Source organism: Theropithecus gelada, chromosome 1, assembly GCF_003255815.1.
Source record: "Theropithecus gelada isolate Dixy chromosome 1, Tgel_1.0, whole genome shotgun sequence".
NCBI lineage: Eukaryota > Metazoa > Chordata > Mammalia > Primates > Cercopithecidae > Theropithecus > Theropithecus gelada.
The window spans coordinates 140,184,048-140,208,135 of NC_037668.1; the positions used below are offsets into that span (position 1 = coordinate 140,184,048).

At 42.9% G+C, this 24,088-nt stretch overlaps 1 protein-coding gene across 3 annotated transcripts in view; it reads left to right on the top strand.

Moving 5' to 3' along the window:
* Positions 1–6,526: 6,526 nt before the first annotated feature.
* The window catches only part of LBR (lamin B receptor), a 28,334-nt gene continuing 10,772 nt past the window's right edge, over positions 6,527–24,088 (top strand). The window contains exons 1-8 of one of the 3 annotated variants that reach the window (XM_025387551.1): positions 6,527–6,747; positions 11,671–11,849; positions 13,481–13,681; positions 15,653–15,736; positions 15,990–16,179; positions 17,553–17,749; positions 20,411–20,465; positions 23,426–23,617. In XM_025387551.1, coding sequence (XP_025243336.1) covers positions 11,685–11,849; positions 13,481–13,681; positions 15,653–15,736; positions 15,990–16,179; positions 17,553–17,749; positions 20,411–20,465; positions 23,426–23,617 — 1,084 coding nt within the window. In that variant the 5' untranslated portion in view covers positions 6,527–6,747; positions 11,671–11,684. Of the gene's footprint in view, positions 6,748–7,335; positions 7,496–7,548; positions 8,110–11,670; positions 11,850–13,480; positions 13,682–15,652; positions 15,737–15,989; positions 16,180–17,552; positions 17,750–20,410; positions 20,466–23,425; positions 23,618–24,088 lie in introns of those variants that run through there. The other 2 variants (XM_025387540.1, XM_025387562.1) reach the window with 2 other exon arrangements.

Here is a 24,088-nt window from a genome sequence, read left to right on the forward strand (position 1 = left end):
TGTCTCCAGCTGACAATGACAGTGGGATTACATCATATGAATTGTGTGTGGTGACCAGAAGTCAATGGCTAAGAGAACCAAGAGGCTGCTTGGGGACACTAATGGGTTTGGAGGGTGGAATCCAGAGACGTGGGTTAGAATTTCTGTTCCAGCCCCTGTTTGGTGGGTGTGTCGTACTGCAAGTTTGCTGACACAAGTCTCAGTTTCCTCATCCTGAAAGAGGGGGTGATGCCTATTTTGTTGAGTTGATTTGAGCCATAAATAAGGTAAGGACTGGTAAGTGACATATAACAGGGCCTCATTAGAAATGAGTCCCCTGCCCTCTCCTTCTTCTCCACCTCTATGATGCCAACTGTAGTTGCTACACACTTTTCCTAAAGGGTAGGGTGTAGTTTTGTTGATAGAGTGGGAGCAGTTGCTGGACAGACATGAAGTGCTAAACATTAACACTGATGGGCTGAGCCTTGTCTTATCCAGAAGGGAAGCAACATGGTAATTACATATTACCTAGATGGTACTTTCTGTTCCACAATTGAGCCCCCTGGCTGCCTCTGAGTGTAGACTTTGGGTGGGAGGTGGGGAAGAAGGCTGCCCTCTGGGACTGGCAGTTTTAGCAACCATGCCAAAACAAGCCATGCACCTGTGTTCCCTGCAGGCTTTAAAAAGAAACATTTAGTTACATATTCTGAATTAAGAGAGATGGTGGCAACCCAGGTGGAGAGAAGGGTATTTAAGCACAGCAGAGTCCCCACCATGGGGCTGTGGGCCTGTGGCAGACAGCAAGAGAGACACGGAAGATAGGCTTCCGCACCCCTCCAGCCGATGGGAACAGTCAGTGCCAGCAGAGGCTTTATCTCGTCTTGCCTCAGTCCGGCCTGTGGCAATTCAGTAACTGGAACGAGAGTTTACTACCTTCTGACCTTTAGGAGAATATATACGACACAGTTTCATGATTCACACATTCATTTACTTAATGGGGAGAGATACAAGGAGAAGTTAAATACACTTCCTGCCTTCAGGAGTGCAGATGCCCATAACATGGGAACGCAATGACAGATGTATGTGGGGACTGCCCTAGGAAGTTTTGCTAGGGATGAGCAAGAACAGGCCACTCTCAAAAGAAGGGGGAGGCATTCCAAGCAACAAGAGAGGAAAAGGCTTATCTGAGGACTCATCAGAAATTTAGTAGAACTGAGGGTGGAGGGGGTGGGAAAGAGAAGGCAGGTGTAGGAAAGAGAAAAGGGCGTTGAGCCTACCAGAAATCCCTTAGGGTGAGTTTTTGAAGGCCTTGTCTGTGACATGTTACGAAGTTTGGTTTTTTCCTGTAGATAAATATTTCAGGACTCCCTACATATCCAAACGCATTTTAGGCTAATTTTTAAAGACAGTTATTCATTAGCAAACATTAAAATAAATGTGAATAATAATCACGTCCTGAATAGTCCAAGGACCTTTAAGTTTTAGGGTTAATCCAGCAGGTTAGATTTTTCAGTTAGAATAGCATGGATGAAAAGACGGAGATATGTCTTTTATGTTTAAATGTGCACTATAGGATGATTCAAAGGATTTAGGTGGTTAGAGAAAAAACAACAAATGCATTAAAAAATTATCGACACATCTACTACTGAAAACACTCTTTCATCTATTTTTTTTTTTTTTTGAGACGGAGTCTCGCTCTGTAGCCCAGGCTGGAGTGCAGTGGCCGGATCTCAGCTCACTGCAAGCTCCGCCTCCCGGGTTCACGCCATTCTCCGGCCTCAGCCTCCCGAGTAGCTGGGACTACACGCGCCTGCCACCTCGCCCGGCTAGTTTTTTGTATTTCTTAGTAGAGACGGGGTTTCACTGTGTTAGCCAGGATGGTCTCGATCTCCTGACCTCGTGATCCGCCCGTCTCGGCCTCCCAAAGTGCTGGGATTACAGGCTTGAGCCACCGCGCCCGGCCTCTTTCATCTATTTATAGTTGACTAAAAATGGTGACTTAATGAACTGGAAATAAAATGATTACACTAAGGGTTATGATTGCCTGATATGTTCTAACATGTATTTAATCCTCACAATTAATTAATGTACCTTGTGCGGAATGGGTACACTTTTTTTTTTTTTTTGAGACAGAGTTTCACTCTTGTTGCCCAGGCTGGAGTGCAGTGGCAGGATCTTGGTTCACTGCAACCTCTGCTTCCCGGGTTCAAGCAATTCTTCTGCCTCAGTCTCCCGAGTAGCTGGGATTACACGCACATGCCACCATGCCTGGCTAATTTTTGTATTTTTAGTAGAGATGGGTTTCGCCATGTTAGCCAGGCTGGCCAAACTCCTGACCTCAAGTGATCTGCCTGCTTTGGCCTCCCACAGTGCTGGGATTACAGGTGTGAGCCACCGCGCCTGGCTAGAATGGGTACTTTTTATCCCCATTTTACAGATGAGGAAATCAGGATCTAGAGAACTTGCTGGATAAGGGCTGAGTGGCAGCACTGGAGCTTCAGACACTGCATTCCTGGCCCATTGTCACTTCCATGGTCACTTTCTGCCCTTTAGTTAAAGCAGGAGGATCTTTTGATAGATCAAATGATATTAATACCATTCTGATAGTTTTTTCCTATTATGAGCTGTTACTCCACCCCAGCCAGGCTGGTCTTCTCACTAATTTCTCCTTTTACTGAGTGTTGGAACAATCTTAGAATTGTCTCCCTCCCTCTCTCCACCTAATCAATCAATCACCAAATCAATCAATTAATTCAACAAATAATCACCTGTTATGTGCCAAGAACTATCAACAAAAGCAACATAGACCTGGTTTTGCTAGAATTATAACTTAGTAAATTCTGGTACTGAATTCTGTTCCTCTTTCCGGCTGGCAATAAGTAATGTAAATCAAGGTTGCATGTGCTTATGCATCTGACCTTGCTAATGCAGGTGCCTGCTCTAGAACCTATGATGGGAACATATGCTTTGGAGTCCAGAAGAACTTGGTTTGAAGCACAGCTTGCCACACACTGTGTGACCTTTCTGATTCTCAGTGTCCTCATTCGGTTTAAATGTCTTTTACCTTTAGTTTTCTTTATTATTATGTTTTAAAAAGTAAATTTCCTTAGAAGTTTTCAGAATACATTAATTCTACAGCCAGTAAAGGAATAGTTTTCCAAAGCAAGAAAACAGTTAATCTCATGATGCTCTGGCCAGAGTGGAGGAGACGGCTGCATGGTAGCAGCCACTCCCATGCCTGACAGCCCCCTTTCCCTACCCTCCTACCTCTTGGCAAGTATCTTCAGCCTGGCCAGCAGGTATGAACCATTAATCTAAGGCTCAACGTATTGTCGGTCCTTTGGGAAGACACTCAGGTGCTGCACAAGCTTCAAAACAGCTTTCTAGTATTTCTCTCTATAAATCAAGTAAGTGGTTTAAAGCCTCAGATAGGAAACCGTGAAGGAAAAGAAATCATTAAGGTCACCATGACCTGTCTTTTTGCCAGAGGTTCTCCAACTGGAGCCTGCTTCTATCAGAATCCTCTGGATAGCTGGATGGCTGAGCCCACTCCAAGCTTCAGGCTTCAGGAGCAGACCTGAGAAGCTGTATTCATTTCTTTCTCTCTCTCTTTCTCTCTTTCTTTCTTTTGTTTTGGTGGAGTTTTGCTCTATCGCCCAGGCTGGAGTGCAGTGGGACAATCTCGGCTCACTGCAACCTCTGCCTCCTAGGTTTAAGCGATTCTTCTGCCTCAGCCTCCTGAGTAGTTGGGATTACAGGCGTGCACTACCATGCCCGGCTAATTTTTGTATTTTTATTAGAGATAGGGTTTTGTCATGTTGGCCAGGCTGGTCTCGAATTCCTGACCTTAAGTGATCTGCCCGCCTCGGCCTCCTAAAGTACTGGGATTACAGGCGTGAGCCACTGTGCCCAGCCAGAAGTTGCATTTCTAAGAAGCTCCCAGGGGAAGCCGTGCTGCTGAGCAAGGACCATACCTTGAGAACTCCTGCACTTTGCTAATTGGTTTGGGAGGCAATGGAACCAGACTGCCTTGGGTAACTCTGGGGAAGTATTAACCTCCTCAGTTTCTTCAACTAGAAGATCACCTACCTGGGACAGTTTTTATGAGGGTAAATCAGTTAGAACACAGGGAGCACTCCGAGCAGCAACTGGGTGAGGTAAAAACTGAATAAATAAAGGTTATTTATCATTTTTATTACATCGTATCCTACTGCTGCTTTTTTCCCTCTATCGTCGTCATTAAAGCACACATATCCCACGTCTTCTAAGTTCCTCCACTGAAGCAGTATACTTAGCTTCATCTATTCAAATAGTTTCCCCTTTTAAATTATGTATTAAATAAATAAATATTTAATATTGAAAATGTTTAACTAGGCTGGATGTGGTGGTGCATGCCTGTAACCCCAGCTACTTGCGGCTGAGGTGAGAGGATTACTTGAATCCCGGAGGTGGAGGCTGTAGTGAGCCAAGATCGTGCCATTGTGCACCAGCCTGGGTGACAGAGGGAGACACCATCTCAAGAAAAAAAAAAAAAAGAAAGAAAAAGAAAATAAGAAGAGAGGATAAGTGCTGCAAATATACATACAGTATGCAGAAGTTTCAAATAATGTTAAAATCGCTATTGAGATGGACATAATTAATGCATCATGTTAATTGCGAGCTCCATTTCTGTGTGAATAGAAACCATACCAAACACCATCAATCGAAATGTGTTTTTATCAGACAACTTTTGAGGTACCTCTACCTTGTGAATAAAGGCTTTCTGCAGTTTGCAGCATACAGAAGTTTGTTCCTTATGTAACAGTACCAAAGGAATCCAGCTGGATCTCATGCCACGTGAAATTTTACCTACACCTCTTTCCTGAAAGAGATGTTTTAATCCTGGGAGCCAAGATCCTCTGGAGACCAGGGCCAAATAACTGCCACATTGGAATGCATTCCACTGGGGGTTCCTGTATTTCATATATGAAAGCTTCCTGGCCGCATGTGTGTTTTGGTTGGCTTTAGTCGCAGTACTGAAGGGTTTTGCTTTGCTTTCGTCATGTAAATGACGAAAGGGAAAGGGACTTCGCCACTCATGGCCTCGTTAACAACCATGGTGCCAAGATGTGGACCTTTAAGTGACTTTTAGTTTATAGATTCTGAAAACCCACAACTTGCTAGTTGTGAGTGACAAGCATCTTTCTGAGAACTTTCTGAGAATTCCCCACTTCCAAGTTTACACAGCCTTTTGTAGTCTTAAAAAAAGAAGAGAAAAATACCAAACAGTTCCTTTGTTGAGAAAGCAGCCTACATATAGATCTGATTTTTCATGGTATGTTTGAGTCCACGAAGTAGAAATGAACAAAAATTATTGCTTAGTTTGCCTGATGTCAAATCAGTTTTGTTTTAAAAATGTCTTTAGTAATTAGGTAAAATGTTAGCTAAGCTGACTTTAGTTAATTTACAAAGTTTTGACTTCATTTTGTTATGATGAGACTTTATAAACCTGATCTTTAAAATAAGCCTTTTACAATTTTTAAAAATTTAGTTTTTGAGACAGTTTCACTCTTCTTGCCCAGGCTGGGCGGAAGTGGCGTGATCTCAGCTCATTGCAACCTTCGCCTCCCTGGTTCAAGCAATTCTTCTGCTTCAGCCTCCTGAGTAGCTGGGACTACAGGTGCTCGCCACCATGCCCAGCTAATTTTTGTATTTTTAGTAGAGACGGGATTTCACCATGTTGGCCAAGTTGGTCTCGAACTCCTGACCTCAGGTGATCCAACCACCTCGGCCTCCCAAAGTGCTGGGATTATAGGCATGAGCCACCACGCCTGGCCAGGTGTTTTTTTTGTTTTTTGGAAACGAATCTTCTTTTATTTCACAAGTGGAAATCTTCCAGGAAATGTCTACCTCAAGGGAAATCCAGTGACATCTTGATTCTGGGTAGAACATATGAGAAACGAATAGTGTAGCACTGCTTGGCTATTTGGGATAGGATCTGTCTTAGGTCCCCATAAGCGCTTTTATTTCTTGTAATTTACTGCAAAACTCTATGAGGTAGGACTAATATTATCTTACGTTAAGGGTTAAGACAACTGAGACTTGAGGATTTGTCAAAAATAAAAGATTTTCTGACTTTGGAGTGCAATGTGCATTTCTGTTGCACAGATCTCCACCAAGGGCAAATTCGATGACAATGACAATTCGATGTCAGAACTTGTTCTCAGGAAAGGCTCTTATGAACTCATTCACACTGCATGTGAATGACTGAGAAAACTCGATGTATTCACTTTTTTTTTTTTTTTAATTTAAAGAAGTAAACCTGGGTGTTTTGTAGTTCTGAGTATGAGAGAACGAAAGCTGAAGCTTGGCTATAGATGAAAACTTCTATTCATTATTCCAATTTAACAGACAGTGCTTCCAAAATAGCAATTCACCTAAATATACCTAGTTAGGGTGTTAAGAAATACTTTGATTAAAACCACACTGCAAAATAGGGAACTTCAATGGACTGCTTTAAACTCTCGACCTCAGAGGAAGGAAATCAACTAACTGATAATGAAAACTAGCAGGAAAAAAAAAAAGTTTAGGATCCGTAACAGATTCGGAGTCAACAATGACATGATTCAGCATTTTGGGGTTCAATTAAAACCAGGCTTGTGGGTTGCCGGTCAAGTTGTGTTTCAGTGTGTAACGCATAAAACTTCTTGTTCCACGCTCCGCGGTGTTGGGGATTTTCTACTGCATCTCTACAGCATCTCGGGTAACAATCGAGCCCCTCCTCGCAGCGTGGGTCGTAGGAGTCCTCGGCCATTCTTCCTCCTCCCTCCCGCCGCCGGCCCCAGCATCCGTCCGGGTCCGCTTCTACGCAGGTTCAGCGGTCGCGGAGACAAAAGCGCCCCTGCTCGTCTTCGGTGCCGCTGCTTGGTCCAGGGGCTTCTGTGGGATTTTAAAACGCTGAGGAGGACACTCACAGTGTTTTACCGAGAAACGCTTTCGAGCTCGGATCTTTGGTGATCACTTTAAGAACGTATTAGTTTTCTTTGTAGCTTAAAAAGAAAAAATCTCGTTCGCCAAGCCACCTGGCACCCCAGACACTCTGCTGCGAGCGCCGGGAGGGAAAGGGCGGGAGCGCGCAGGCTCCGTGGGCTGCGAAGGCGCCTGGGCAGCCTAGATAAGGCAGCAGCAAACGCCAGGCGTCGTACCGCCCCACCAGGCTGAGTTTCCCGGCTTGCAGGCCTCCGCGCGGGGCGGGGCGGGGCGGACGCGCCACTGCGCGCGACCAATCGACAGCGCCGGGGATGATTCAAAAGGCCGAGGAGCCAATGGGAGCCCCGGGCGGCCTCGCCGGAGGGAAGGGAAGGCGAGGGGAGGGGAGAAGCGAGGCGAGGCGGGGCCGGTGAAGCGCGCGCCCGTCTTGCGGGACCGCCGGGCGCGAGAGCGCGGCCTGGCAGCGTCGCGCGCGCGGAACTGCCGCCGGGTTGCTGTGCGACTGTTCTCCCGGAGCCGTCCGTGTTGCCGCCGGAGCCTGGCGCAGGTGAGCGCTTCCACCCCCGTCCTGCTCCCAGCTCCCCGCGGCACGGCCTTCGAGGGGCCCCTGTGGGAGGAGGCCTGAGGCGGGCGCAGCGGCAGGGCCGGGGTCCCTGGGCGCGGGGCCTGGCGCGGCGGCCTTCCCCTCCTCTCCTCGCCTCCTCGTGTGCTCCCCTCCTCGCCCCCTCGCCTCTTCTGGTCCAGTCGGGTGGTCAGGGCGGCGGCGGGCAAGGCTGGAACTCGCCCAAGCCGGGCGCGCTGTGGAAATGCAGCTGCGGGTTTTAAACTGCGGACGTTTCCCTCCATGTTGGCGGCGCGGCGCTGCGGCGGTGGGGAGGGTTCGTGGGCGCCTTTGTCCCGCCCCGCCGCAGCCTGGTTCCCGGCCCCTCCGAGCGCCTGTCTGACAGATGAGCGGGCGGCCCCGTGGTCCTGCAGTAGCGAGGCTGACGGGGCACGGCGGCCTGGCAGGACGGGGAAGGGGCAGCGGCCGAGGTGGGCTTAGATTCGCGCTGCTTGTCACTGGCTTTGAGTCTTCGCGGTTTGGTGGTTCTCCAGGCGCACTGCAGGGCTGCTCGCTCCGATGCGTTGAATTCTTTCGCCCGGACAGTCTCAGAAAAACGGGTATTTAGGCGGGTATGCGTGCTCTTGCTAAAGCACGGTCCTGCTTTTTCACCTTTTTGAAGGTTCAGAAAAATGTTCTCCTAATGACAGCCAGCCTCGCACTGCCAGCAGCCTCAAGGGGCACTTAGTAAGCACTTGCTTTCGGAGGGCTTTGTTGCAGGCGCTTTCCCCGAGTGATTACGGGGCCCGGTCGGGTGTTCGGACGAGGGCGCGGTAGATACCGTGGGGCGCGCGTGGGCACCTGCAGCGAGAGGCGCGGCGCCTGGGCAATGCCAGGGTGGACAGGCCCCCGGGGACCTTGCACATAAACACGTGTAGATCTGTAGTTATGCATTGTAGTAACTGCTGTGTAGGACAAGATGGAGCTACGGAGAAGAGCAGAGGGATCCTAATTTAGACTAGGCAACAAGTCCAGTTTAAGTTTAGTTTCTCAGGGCTGCCTGGGAAGAGGGAGAACAACGAGCAGGAGGGGAATGATGAGCTGCCCAAGGGTGTTTATAGGGAAGAAGGCGCTTCTGCCTTTACAGCCAGGAAGGTGGCCTTTCTATTGCTTCATGAAGCAAAGGGCGTGGAACAAGGCCCAGGGTTCCTGTTTGCCTTTTGCCTAGTAGGGCTACCGGGGCTCAGGTGTGAAAAGGAAGCTGTCAAACTTCATTCAAGCGTCTTGCTCTATGCCTCGTTTATATGAATTTGGAGAAGTGAAGGAAAGATAGCCGGAGACCCCTGTAATGCTAATGAGTAGAGAACAGCAGCAAAAAATGGTTGTGTTCATAAACAGTAACATACTGGAGCTAGAATATGTGAGGATTGCAGTGCCAGTTGACTCTGAAGTTAGCGGGCATCTGGTTTAATAGAGTAAAGCCTGAGGGTCTCCGTGTTTTTCCTGTTTATCGCAATGAGGACATTGTGTTCAGTGAACAAAATTTTTCTTTACAAACGCACTTGTCTAAAACATCTCTTGTAAGAAAAGCCTGTGTGTATCTTGACTCCTGTAGGTGAGTGCATAGTGACATGCACAAATGTGGGACTTTTGTGTGCCATCCTGGCTATTTCACTCCTGTGGGGGAGTAGATTAGGATGTGATTGCACTGTATCCTCACGTTTGACAATGGTGTGTGGATCTTGTGCAAAGTGGGGGTGCACATCATATTGCTGCCTTCATCTTTTGGAGCATTTACGTTTAAGATAATGATCTTCTAAGAAGAATGCTGGTTCATGTTGTTTTTCAAGCAAATCCTAATTCTTCTTTTAAAAAATTAAGCTTTAGAGACCTAACAGGTATCCACCATATGCATTAATTTGTTTAACCCAAAATATTTAATAACAATCTTTTTGGCACTGGCCTGCGTTTATATTACACAGACACTGTGTATGTGGTGTGTAAGTGCAATGGAAAGATGCCCGTAAATAAGTTTTTTTTTTTTTTGAGACGGAGTCTGGCTCTGTCACCCAGGCTGGAGTGCAGTGGCGCGATCTCGGCTCACTGCAAGCTCCGCCTCTCGGGTTTACGCCATTCTCCTGCCTCAGCCTCCCGAGTAGCTGGGACTACAGGCGCCCGCCACCTCTCCCGGCTAGTTTTTTGTATTTTTAAGTAGAGACGGGGTTTCACTGTGTTAGCCAGGATGGTCTCGATCTCCTGACCTCGTGATCCGCCCGTCTCGGCCTCCCAAAGTGCTGGGATTACAGGCTTGAGCCACCGCGCCCGGCCAAGCCCGTAAATAAATTTTTAAGAACACGCAAAAACTGTTCAAGGGTCTTTTAAAACCTCAAGTAGCCCCTGCGTCCTGAAGGGCTTGTATTTCAAAAGTTTATAAAGCGTTGTTTGCAACTTGAGCATCTTCCTGTAGGAAGACATAATTGCCTTCTTTTAACCCTGGCTGACCAGTGTAGGAGAGCTAGTAGTAAGAGTGGTTTGATTTTGGGGGGTCTAGGGAGGGGAAGGGGCTCAAGAGAAGAGAGAGGGAGGGTACATTTCCTTCCTCTTTCTTTGTACTTGAAGGCTCTGAGTTAAATGTTGAAATAGGCAAAGTTGGATGTTGTCACCTTCCGTTTTTATGCCCCTCCTCATGCAGAGGTGTTCACTACCCCCCTGCTCCCTAAGTGCCCCTCAGGTGACTCAGCCAGGCCTGACTTCATCCAGAAAACTTGTGGGCTCCTCCCCACTACTCCAAGCCCAAACCCATTCATTACCCCAGTGATGCCATCTCAGGTAGGTGTAGGGAAGAAAGCTGGCTCTCTTACCTGAGGTGTTAATTGACTGACATCCTCTAATCACCAGATAACTACTTGTGTTTTCTTTCATCTACCAACCTAGCTGCCATCTCTGTAAACTAGTAGAGCTTGTTAAGTTTTTTCTCAGACGATTAACAGTGAAAAAAGGTGATGCTTAGGAAAGGCCTTCCCCACCCTGCCTCCCCCCCGACCCTCCCACTACTTCCTTGGAGTAGGTAATTCAACTTTCTCCTTAATTCCAGAGTCTTCAAAGGTTCATAAATGTTGCTTTTATTGTATCATCAGCTCTTAACAGGAGCTAGTGAGGAATGTACATTGATATGCTTGGACAATACATCAGGAAGTGCTTAGTTGGTGAAATGAAGGTGCTTTGGGGGAGAGCTCCTATCTGTACTACTGGCTGCCCCTTGAACTTGGCCCCAGCTAGTTTATGCAGTACTGGGGAAGGTTGGCAGCCCTGGTTTTGTTGTGTGGAAATATGAATCCGCTGGTCAGCGGATGGAGTGGCATTACTGTCTGGCAGCTGGAAGTACCCAGCTATCAATTGATATTTCAGAAAGGGTGGCAGACAGGCCTCACGTAAGTGGCAGTTCTTGCAGATAGATTGTGGATTCTTGGAGTATTGTGGGACTTTGTGGGCCATGTTTTGAAACAGAGGAAAAGAATCTTATAATTGGGGGTTGATGTCTGCTGTAGACTTGAGAGAGGTGAGCTTGGATGAAGGCAAGGTACACCCTGACTTAGGTGGGTGGTTGGCAGAGTTACTTGGTATGCATTTGTACTTTAGCTGCAAGAGTTGAAAGCTAAATAACCCCCAAATTTATTCATTACAGACTTGGAATTATTTTTCTTACTGTTGGTGGGTTATAGTCATGTTAATTGTACATCCTTGATTTTCCCAGTCTGTTTTATAGTTTACTGTTTTTAATAAAGTCAATTTGTTAAAAATACAATTAAATGCATTTTTAAAGCCATTGTAAGTTGTGATGCAAATTTGCAAATGAGAAAATGTGTCCTTTGTGAGATTGTGCCTCATTTTTTGATTAACAAGAACTATGATCATGTAGGTGGGTAACATTTTACGTAGTGCAAACTTATGGCGCCTATATACATTGTTATAATTAATCTTTAGTGTCACTTACATAGATACCGCGGTGGCTAAATCATCTTCTAAAATGATTCCAAATGAGATTGAATGTAGCCTTTCTGGCCCTAAATCCTGACCAGTCAATTCTGGAAAGTTGCATTTTAGTGATCAGCCTGTGGAAAAAGACAAATACATAAATGTATATGTATTGACTCAAATTTTTTTTCTTTAAAACTATTCAGGCTAATTATAGAAAATGCCAAGTAGGAAATTTGCCGATGGTGAAGTGGTAAGAGGTCGATGGCCTGGGAGTTCACTTTACTATGAAGTAGAAATTCTGAGCCACGACAGCACCTCCCAGCTTTACACTGTAAAGTATAAAGATGGAACAGAGCTTGAATTGAAAGAGAATGATATTAAGGTAAGTGTTCCTTTGGCTTGTCAGAGTATGTTTACCATAAGTGGGAAATAACTCTTAAGTACAGTTTCTAAGCTTAGGATAGTCAGTTCAGCTTGGTGTGGAGGCAGAGGGTTGAGCTCTTGCTTTGGGTCACATACCGTTTTTGACTCTTGGAATGTATGAATGAGGCATAGTGCCTTGTTCTCAAGAAGCTCACACTTATTGGGAAAGACAGCCATTTGCATCTGTTGGTCCCCTGGGTTTACTGCTTTCTGTGCCTGGAGTTTGTTATGGGTGGTGTTGAGTATATCAAGGGTTAGAGAAGATCCCTGGGCTTCAGGGGAGGCTTTCAGAGGCAGTGACACCTGAGCCAAGTGCTGAGAACAAATAGGAAAAACTCAGCTGATAATGGGGCTGCTTCTGCAGAGAGTGCAGTATGCCAAAGTTGGGGGTCTGGGGACACCGTCAGCTAAGTGCTGGAAGGGAGTGGTAGGGGAGGGCTAAGCAGGAGCCAGGCTGGAGGGGCTTTTATATTCCATGCCCAAGGGTTTGGGCTTCATCCTGAACACCAAGGATTTAATAAGGAGAGTGACATTAATTAGATTCGAGTCTAGCCCAGGGCTTTTCAACCTGTCAGGTGAGTGTCTGGGTTTTAAGATATCTGATCCATAGTATACAAGCATTTATGTAAAATGCCATAAAAATGAATTACTAGAAAAATAAAGACATGCAAAATAAAAGCCTCACAGTTTTACTGTCAGATTCGATAGATGTGAGATTACTTTGTCAAAATGCTATAAACATTTCTATATGCCTATTTCTTGATTTTGGTACTTGCGCAGATTAGTAACAAGCATTTCTAGGACCCATGGCCGAGGACGACACTTTGAGTGCTCTAGACCAGGAATAAAGCAACAGATAGTAAATATTTTAGGCTTTATGGGAGCAACTCCAGGCAGTATGGAAGGGAGCAGACATTGCAGTGTTCCAATACAACTATGGATACTGAAATTAGAATTTTGGATAATTTTCACGTCAGGAAATACTATTCTTTTGATTTTGTTTGTAATTATTTAAGGATGTAAAAGCCATTCTTAGTAGGAAGGCCACACAAAAAATGGGGTGAGGGACTTGGCCTGGGGCATATTTTGTCTACATCCCTAGAAGCAACATAAGGAGATTTGGAGTAGGTGGGGACACGGTGAAACAGTTCCCAGTCATCCAAGCTCATGTTTTATTTTCAAGATTTGCTTATGTGTTTTGTTCAGAGTGAAACTGTGGTATTATTATTTTTTTGTCTGTGTGCTAATTTCTTTTGTCTTATCCTCTTAGTTTTAATCCATGTTAATTATTACCCTTCTTGCATATGGTGTTGGAAATAAGTACAGCTAATTGGTTTAGATTCATTCATTTCATGGAAATACCTTCGAAGAACAAGAATGGAAAGGCTGCATTTGTCTCATGAAAGGTGGATCATTATGAAAGCATTTTCTGCTGGCTTCATCTGATCCATTCTTAGATCCTAAGATTTCCCATGATGATTTTAGAGTTAATGGTAGCAGTTCTTGCCTTTGTTATCCTCTTCTAGTTTGGGTTTGTCTGTATGTGTTATGATTTGTGGTAAAGGTCTTTGCCTTCTTCTCCCTTTCTAGCCTTTAACTTCCTTTAGGCAAAGGAAAGGTGGCTCAACTTCTAGTTCCCCTTCCAGACGCCGAGGGAGTCGATCAAGGTCACGCTCCAGATCCCCTGGTCGACCACCTAAAAGTGCCCGCCGATCTGCTTCTGCTTCCCACCAGGCCAACATTAAGGAAGCAAGGAGGGAAGTGGAAGTTAAATTGACTCCGCTGATTCTGGTACTTGTGTTTATCCTTATACAGCCTTTTGTCTTCCCCTTTATGTATGTATTTACTCGAATTACTTGCAGTTAATAATATTAAAATGTCAGTGAAGTATCAAATCTAAGGCGATGACTTTGGAAGATTTCATAAAAAACAAATGTTTGGAATAGAAAGTTTTAAATATCAATGGAAAAGAATGTCCTTGAGTTACCAGAAATGCTGTTTAATATTTTAGTTTTTAAAAAAGCAGTGTTCAAATTTGAAATAGATGGAGCTTGTAGATTGAACTGAGTAAGGTTTTTACAATGTATGAAAGTTCATATCATGTATGAAATGGTAAGACAAAACCCGTATTACAGAAACATTCTTACTCTTAGTATCATTATACTTGATCACTTTACCTAGTCAAAGATGATGATTTTAGTGGAATTACTTTCAAGGTGTAAGCTTTGAAATATCAGGGTGCATGGAGCCTGTAAATCTTGTCCAAAGAGTATTTAGATAGTAGACGAAAGAGTAAGTATTTTAAGTAAAAAGAATAAAAGTAATCTTCTATTCACTTAATGTTAACCTCTTTTCTGGATAGAATGCACACAGACTTTTAATAAACTTTAAAAGCTGGATTATGTACATACTGTTCTGTAGTCAACTTTAAGAGATTTTAAAATATTGGGGATAACCTTTCAGAGCGTATTTTTCTACATCATTTTTGTTGTATTCTATAGTTATGGATATATAGTAAATTGTATAGATGTAACTTAATCGTTAAAGTCAGCTCCCTCATTGATAGACATTTAGTGTTTTTCCTTCCATATTTTCACTATTACAAACAAGTATTTTTATATAACATCTGATTATTTCCTTAGGTGCAAGTGGAACTGCTAGGTCAGCTATATGGTGCAGATCTGAGGCTTTTAATACATATTGCCAGATTGCGTCAAGAACGTTTATAGTAGTATCAGTGTATGAATGCCCAGTTTCTCATTCTGAGTATTATAATTTTTTTTTTTTTTTTGGGCGAATGTGGCTGTCAGACATTTTCAACTTACTGTTCTAACTTACATTTTGAATTTGGACATTTTAACTATTAGTGGCTCTCTACTACCCAGGGACTCCAGGAACAGATGCTGTTAATATTTAAAATATTAAAATGACTGCTGTATTTTTATAGTGTAATCTTATGGTCCTGGTGTCACAAGAACAACAGACTGGCTTTGCTTCTTACTAGTAGAGCCTTGAGCCTACTCTATATTGCACAAGTGCCCACTATTTCTTAATTTTCCATTGTTGGCTGTTTTGGAGCAGTGAATGTCTTTTTGAATGTCTTTTGTTTTTTATCCAGTTAATGAACTAATTTACCAATTTTTACTTTATCTGCCTTTTGTAGTAAATACCCATACAGTCTATCAATGAAATTATAACATTCAGTCTAATTACATGAAAGATGAAAGATTTTTTTATTTTTTTGAGGCAAAGTTTCATTCTTGTTGCCCAGGCTGGAGTGCAATGGTGCAGTCTTGGCTCACTGCAACCTCTGTCTCTGGGTTCCAGAGATTTTCCTGCCTCAGCCTCCCTAGTAGCTGGAATTACAGGTGCCTGCCACCATGCGTGGCTAATGTTTTTATATTTTTATTAGAGACGGTTTCACCATGTTGGCCAGGTTGGTCTTGAACTCCTGAGCTCAGGTGATCTACCCGCCTGGGCCTCCCAAAGTGCTTGGGATTACAGGTGTGAGCCACTGTGCCGGCCAGATAAAATATTTTATGTAGAAATCTACATTATAAGATCCAGTATTTCAGAGACTGGGGAATTCTAGTCAGTTTTATTCCTCTTCATTTTTAACAAAATGAGGGTTAAATTCTTCAGAATTAAGGCTGTGAAAAATCGGTTTTATTGCTTGATTTCAAAATAGTAAGTTTTTATCATCATGTTTCTTTTGAATAAGTTACAGTTCTTTTGATTAAATGTTTATATTCTTCAATTTAGAAGCCATTTGGAAATAGTATCAGCAGATATAACGGGGAGTCCGAGCACACTGAAAGAAATGACGTACCTCATAAAAATACACAGGTGGGAAAGTGTTCACTCTCATCTTGGTTGATTTTTTTTTGGGTTAAAAGTGACTCTCCCTCGAGAAGCACATTGAAAATTATAATATTTTATAACCTGTTCTAAAATTCTGTCCTTAAATTAAGACTGAATATAATTTCACAAATTTATTCTAATTAGTATACAGCTGTACTGAGATGCTGAAATAGTTAATGCAGTAGCATTAGTGGTAATTGTTCACTACAGATATTTAATTTTTAAATTTTTCATTTAGGAAAAATTCAATTTGTCACAAGAAAGCAGTTACATATCTACACAGTATAGCCTTCGTCCAAGAAGAGAAGAAGTCAAATTAAAAGAAATAGATTCTAAGGAAGAAAAATTCATTGCAAAAGAACTGGCAGTGAGAACTTTTGAAGTGACCCCCATCCGGGCAAAGGATTTGGAGTTTGGAGGAGTACCTGGTAGGCCTCAGAGCTGGGCCCAGAGAGGGCAGGTGGGGTGGGCTAGGGGTGGTTGCCACAAGGTGAATTGGAAAGGCCTCTCTGAAGACATCTGAGGCAGGCAAGGTGGGAATTTGTGGAAGAGTCTTCCAGAGAAGGAGCAGTGGGTGCAAAGGCCTGAGGTGAGGGTATTTTGGGGGGATTATGGAGTAGAAATGATGCCATTGTAGCTGTGTTTAAAAGTTTTAGCAGTCTGTTCAGAGGATTTGGGCACAGAAGTACAAAGAAGTGATGAAGGTTGATCTGGGAGTTTGTATAGCATAGATGGTTACCTATCAGGGAGAGAGAGCTCTGCTGATAATCAGACCTGAGGCGGCAGGGCCTAGTAGCCTGGAAGTCAGCTGCCTGCATAAAATGGGATCCCAAGGCTGCCCTACCTGCTAGGCAGGTTGATTGTAAGGGTCAAAGATCTGAAGTGTGCAGAGTTTTGGAGTTATTAAGTGGGTGGAACTGATGAAATTTTATGAGCTAGTAAAAGAAAAGACTTCTTGTCTGAATGGCTCAAAATCCTGCATGGCTTAATTGCTTTGTATTTTGTTACAACCTTTGGCTAGCTGGTCTATTACAGATACTGTCCAGCATCACTTAAAATCTGCACACATTACATGAACGTGACACTATTTTAGTTGTTAGAAACTTAGGAATATAAAGCTTTTTGTTACGATTAGGCTGATAATTTTTAGATATTCTGATCTTCAGTTTGCTGGAGTTTCAACACATTTGCTCCTTAGTGGTTGGAGGTCAAATGTTTTAGAGTTTGGTTTCTGAGGTGGGTGTAGCTATTCAGTGTTGGACCCCTGTTTGTTTGTTTGTTTGTTCTTTTCTTTTTTTTTTTTAAAACTACTTTGATGCCCATGGTTGCCTGGCCACCAGAGCTGACAGGTAGAGATGGGAGTTTTTGATGGTACATTAGAAATTGGTTTCAGACAGCTAGCCATATATGAGTTCTGATCTTAAAAAAACTAACATGACAGCACTTTGGGAGGCCAAGATGGGCGGATCATGAGGTCAGGAGATTGAGACCATCCTGGCTAACACGGTGAAACCCTGTCTCTACTCAAAAAAAAAATACAAAAAACTAGCTGAGCGAGGTAGCAGGCATCTGTAGTCCTAGCTACTCGGGAGGCTGAGGCAGGAGAATGGCGTAAACCCGGGAGGCGGAGCTTGCAGTGAGCTGAGATCCGGCCACTGCACTCCAGCCTGGGCGACAGAGCGAGACTCTGTCAAAAAAAAAAAAAAAAAAAAAAAAAAAAAACACCAAAAAACTAACATGATGCTTAAATGAATAAACCAGATTGAAATTTGAGCCTCAAATGTTCATGAATTGTTTGCAGGTGTGTTTCTCATCATGTTTGGCCTGCCTGTGTTCCTCTTCCTGTTGCTGTTGATATGTAAACAGAAAGATCCCAGTCTTCTGAATTTCCCTCCTCCTTTGCCAGCTTTGTATGAGTTATGGGAAACCAGAGTATTTGGGGTCTACCTCCTGTGGATTTTGATTCAAGTCCTGTTCTACCTACTGCCAATTGGAAAGGTACGTTTATGGTAATTCTGTTTTGTTTTAATAGGATGAGGTCTCGCTATATTGCCCAGGTGGGTCTCCAACTTCTGGGCTCAAGTGATCCTCTTGCCACAGCCTCCTGAGTCACTGGGACCACAGGCGTGTGCCATGCTGCCCAGCCTTACAGTAGTTCAGAGGTTAGAGGCTGCTGTTGGTCAAAACTCCCAAAACTTAGTTCATGAAGCCATTTCTCTTGTGCTGTCTATATAACACTTGCTTATTAAGAGGAGCTTAAAAAAATCTGATTGAGATTTCTTGTGTAACTTTTCAAACCAAATGGAAAAGAATAGGCTGTTTTGCAAAGCAGCCTGACTCTCAGTGGAGATTGCTGTGGAAAAAAAATTCACTCTCAGTATGCGTTATTTCAGATGCAGCCTTTTAAATGATTAATTGATAGGCTGCTGGGCTCGATGGACTTTAGTCTACATCTTTTACTTTAAAAAAGTATGAAAAGTTTCTAATTTTCATCTCTTGTTGTCAAATGTTTCAAACGGTTTCAAATGTTGTCAAATGGTTTCAGATGTTCTTGTTGTCAAGAACATTTTATGTTGTTTTCAGATTCCTGCAATATCTTTAAAATTTGTCTCTCCATTGCTAAGTGTAGTTTTTTCTTCTTTCAGTAGAATCCTTTACTTGGATATATTTAAAGAAACATGAGATTACCTAAGTAATAAATCATTTATTTAAAGATCTTATTCTTAGGGCTTTGCAAGTTTGCCAATTGTCTGTAAACCAAAGGATCACTTTTACTGGTGAATGCCAGTAATAGGAGGGTAGAGCTGCAGGCTTAATACTGTGGAGTGAGACCATAACTTTAGTGGCCCTAGCAAGGATTTTTGTGATAAAGACCTTCAGTCATTTTTACGTTAAGGCTCTACAGTTAAATTCAGATTCATTCAGGGTAAGGTGATTTCAGAGTATCAAGGAAAGCAGTTTTGTGTTTAAAGTCATATATGTATATACTCATAGACTAAAGTGACTAAAAGCATATATATTAAAATATATTAATATTATACTGTCATCCCTTGATATCTTTGGGGAGTGGTTCCAGGACCTCCTGTACATACCAAAATCTGAGGATGCTCAAGTCCCTGATAAGAAATGGTGTAGTATTTGCATATAACCTGTGTACATCCTCCTTGTATACTTTGTTACCTCTAGGTTACTTACAATACCTAATACAACATAGGTGCCATGTAAATAGTTACTATACTGTATTAGGGAATAATGACAAGAAAAAGAAGTCTGTACATATTCAGTGCAGATGCAATTTTTTCCCAAATATTTTGGATCTGTGGTTGGTTGAATCCGTCGATGTGGATCTCACGGATACGGAGGGCTGACTGTATATTTGGATCTGTATATTCACAGATTAAAGCCCAACACAGCATTTACTAGACACCTTTAATAGATAAGGATCATCTGAAATTAGCATGTGGGATTTTACTAATCCTGCGATCTCAAACAGCTTTTACATTTCTCCTGGGAGAGGAGGAATACTGGCTAGTGAAATCTGTAGCTAATGATAGGATAAAGTAGGTTAGCCAAGAGCAAATGATACTATATTTATATTTTACAGTTTGAAATGAATTGCTACATTTCTGAATAGTTATTTTGTGGGGTAAAATGTGACTACATTGAGCAAGTGGACTTTTTACTCAGCCAGTTCAGTTGGGTACCATGCTGAATGCTGTGGGTGATGCCGAATGAAGAGAGGAGATGGTTCTGATGCATGATGCATGCTCACAGTCTCTCTCTTTTTTTTTTCTTGAGACAGTGTCTTGCCCTGTCGCCCAGGCTGGCATGCAGTGGCACAATCTGCAACCTCCTCCTCCTGGGCTGAAGTCATCTTCCCACCTCAGACTCCCGAGTAGCTGGGACCACAGGCGCGTGCCACCAGGCGTGGCTAATTTTTGTATTTTGTATTTTGGTAGAGAGGGGATTTCGCCATGTTGCCCAGGCTTGTCTTCAACTCCTGGACTCAAGTGATCCTCCCACCTTGACCTCTCAAAGTGCTGGGATTACAGGCACGAGTCACCACACCTGGCCTCTCACAATCTCTTATTGCAGATAAAAGAATCACATGAAATGGTTAAATAACTGACTGGGCAATATATGTATAATATATAGCAGAGCAAGTAAGCATATGAGTACGCGCCATCAAATAGCACTTGGGTCAGAGTAGAGTGGGTCAACAGGGTAGAGCCCAGTTGAAAAGGACCCCACAAATGGAAGACAGTGGAATCATACTGTTACTTTGTAAGTGTTGGGCAGCCATTGGTAGGTGTTTGAGCTAGGGGTCCACTAGATACAAAGGTATTTAAGCCCATTTAGTCTTGAGGTGGTACACAGGAGTGTTGCCGGGAGCGTGGCTGTTGCAGTTGCTGGGTCCTACACTAGGAAGTCATTACTGAATTTGTATTTAAGATAAATTCCTGAAGGTGGAATTGCATCATTAAAAGGCTTGCCACTAGGGTTTTTGAAATATATTACAAAATTTCCCTATTACAAGATATCTTCCTTCTTGGGTGTGTTGAAAATTAAGTGATATTAGAAGATATATATGTATGTGTATATATATGTATATATGATGGTGATGTGCTTTGTAAATTTGTAAATTTTTTTTCTTTTAAGGTTGTAGAAGGAACGCCTCTTATTGATGGAAGAAGACTCAAGTATAGATTAAATGGTGATTTTCTTTTTTTAAGACTCAAATTGATGATTTGATAGCTTAAACTTCTAAGTGTTAAACTGTTAAAGCTGATTAGACCAGAGTAGTAAGTGGTAAATTATCTCTTGGTAGTCGGAAGGGCAACTGTTTATACCTGTAGCCAACATGTATAAATTATGCCATGTAAAGTAACATAGCCTCTTAGTCACTCTTGTCCACTCTCCAGTTTTATTTTCTTAGTAGTGTTCATCACTGTTAGAAATCATTGCACTTGTCTAAGATTTTATCACCCTGAGGTGTTACACGGATGCGGGCATTCAGGCCACTCCTGCTATTGAGCTGCTCTTGCCCTCGCTCATGTCCTCTGGGCTGTCCCTTGAATATTCGTCACACACTCTTCCTGGGCCTTTGCCTGGAAAACTTACCCCCAAATGTCTGACACCTGCATCTTCACCTCCATCTCGTCTCTGCTGAGAGAAACCTTCAGGTCCTTTTCTCTCCCCTTCTCTGTTTTATTTTTCTGTCTGACATTTATGCTTCCACATATCAGTGTATTTGTCTCTTCATTAGGATGTCTCCACTAGAATGTGGCTTTATAGGCTAGGACTTGGCTGTGTTCATTGTGACGTGCTTCGTGCCAGGAAAATGGGCACATAGTGGGTGCTCATTCATATGTGAGGGCTGGATGGATGAGTTGTGAGCTCACTGAGCAGCTCAATAAATGGGTAGACCTTGCTCCCTCTGGGTCCAGCACCTGGCACTATAAGAGCATATGCTGAGTGCATCAGTCCAGCTTTGCCGTTTGAAGACTTTGGCAAAGTACAGATCTATTTTGTAGTCATCCTTGAATGATTTTCCATTTGACGAGATGGAGTAGAGTGTTTTCCTTTTCTTGAGAATTACATTATATATTTTAATGGTTGAACTTTTTATCCTTTCAATTCTTCATTTTCTAACTTTGGATCTTTGTTTAGAAACTTACCCAGCATCTACTCTGTCTGCAATCACTCTCCTGGGTTCTAAAAGGGAAGCCAAAGATAGTTTAGACACCTTCTGCCGTTTAGTGCCAGTCACGTGACAAGGCATCTGACCTAGCTCCAGCATCTGACCCCTGATGGATGCTTAATACTTGTCGTTGGTATTGTTAGACTTTTTGTTGCTTTTACCAAATTCTTTGCTGATAGAGCGAGTTTTAGAACCTTTGGCACCCTCCCTCCCTCTGGTGGTTCACTTGCCACACCAGGGAAGGTGAGTCTGGGGCGAGGTGGGTTGTTGACTTTGCTGCCGGGACCTTTGATTTCAGTGTTTTGTGTGTTTCTCTGCAGGCACCGATTCTTTTCTAAGTAGTCTTGTGTTACATTTTCACTTCCCTCTGAGGGGTGTGGTACATACAGAGACTGAGCACAGTGCTTGGACATGGAGCTCTTGTAGCCAGTGGGGGAGTGGCTGGCCAAGTTGCTTGATCCTTTTTAAAAATGTCCTCATCTAATTACTCGGGTTCAAGTATTGAGGTTTCTTTTCATGAATTTTACCATTATTAACTAAGGAGATTCCTAAGACATTTTGGATGATTATTTTTAATCCACGTGGACTAGAGAGCAAAAGACTGCTTCATCTAACCATTCTTTTTTAAAATATACATTTTATGAAAGGTAAATGAATATCTTTAAAAGTCAGAATTTAAAATTAGAAGTTATTATTTGGAGTATTTGTGGAAAATGTGGATTCAGATCAGTTGAGACAACTATTTTATTTTACAAAAGGTTTGGTTTTAGAATTCTCAAATAAATAACAGCTACTTCTTTTTTGCGTTTGACCATTTATCCTAATGTGATTTGATGACTTTTTAGGAGCACAGCTCTTTCAGGCACTCAGCTCCCTTGAAAGCAAAACTATTTCTTTCTTTTTTTTTCTTTCTTTTTTTTTTTTTGAGACAGAGTCTTGCTCTGTTGCCCAGGCTGGAGTGCAGTGGCGTGATCTCGGCTTACTGCAACCTCTTCCTCCCGGGTTCATGCCATTCTCATGCTCAGCCTCCCGAGTAGCTGGGACTACAGGCGCCTGCCACCATGCCTGGCTAATTTTTTTTGTATTTTTAGTAAAGACAGGGTTTGACCGTGTTAGCCAGGATGGTCTCGATCTCCTGACCTCGTGATCCGCCCGCCTCGGCCTCCCAAAGTGCTGGGATTACAGGCATGAGCCACCGCGCCCAGCCACAAAACTATTTTTTTAGCCAAAAGGAAAAATTGAATCTCCCAGTGAGCCTTTCTGTGTGGCAGCAGGACTAGCCTGGAACGAGAGTTCTTTGGAGCCTCACAGGGTGGGTGCTTTTTAACTTGGCATTGCCCGTGAATGTGCCCACCTGCTGTCCCTACCCCATGGGTACTCACAGTCCTGCCTGGCCTCCAGCATTTGTGTTGTGGCGTCTTCTCTGCGGGTGGCATCTTAAGAACTCTGTTCTGGATGATAGAGTTTAACTAGAATCTTTTGAAACCATTATTGACAAGTATAAATATTTATAATTTTGTAACTACTAACCTAGCTCAGTGCCTGGCCCCTGGTGAGTGCATAATACCCTCCCTTTAGGTAATGGCATTAGACTTTAAAATGTGTGTTTGGCTCAGCTCTGTTAATAATTAGCCATTTGACTTTGTGCCTGAGAGTTTGGATTGTGGGAATTTTCAGGTTGCACTTCTTGTCAGTTTTCCCTTAATTAAAAGCAAATAATGACCATTTGAACTGAAGAAGAATCAATATGTTAAACTATTTGGAAAGTTCTACAAGAGATAATGGTATGTATATTGAAGATTATACCTCAGGACATTGCTTATTTGCATATTTGTGTGTATTTAGTCTGAATAATGATATTAAGACTTTAAAAATGAACGTTGTATTGTTTCATAATGGCGTACGTCTCCTGTGAGCCTTGGGTTAACATAAATTTTCCCCTTCCTTTTTTTTTTTTTTTTTTTTTTTTAAAGGATTCTATGCTTTTATCCTGACATCTGCAGTCATCGGAGCATCTCTCTTCCAGGGCGTAGAGTTTCATTATGTGTACAGTCATTTTCTTCAGTTTGCACTTGGGGCCACTGTTTTTTGTGTGGTCTTGAGTGTGTATCTCTACATGCGCTCTTTGAAAGCACCCCAGAATGACCTGTCGCCTGCCAGCTCTGGTGAGCAGTGATGAATCGCGTGTTGGATGAATGCGTCCTAGAGCCCTCCAGCAGCCATTTCCAGATTTGAGTAGATTGCTTTTTTTCTAACTTCATTTTTTGGGAAATGAAGAGAAGAAAAAATGAAAAGATGAAGAAAAAAGTTAAAGAGATATGAATTTAAAAGAAGAAAATGTTTTTGTTTTTCCTTCATACTTTCTTATTCATTTCTTTTTTTTGCAGTTGCTTGATGACAGTAAGACGTTTAGTAAACTTACAGGCGTTTTGACTTATGACAAATATTATTTCTTTGTCCAAAATAGTAAATACTCTTTAAAAAGCAAAAACAAAACAACAGAGGTTGCTGGCTGGGCGAGGTGGCTCACACCTGTAATCCCAGTACTTTGGGAGGCCAAGGCAGGCAGATCACTTGAGATCAGGAGTTTGAGACCAGCCTGGCCAATATGGTGAAACCGCGTCTCTACTAAAAAT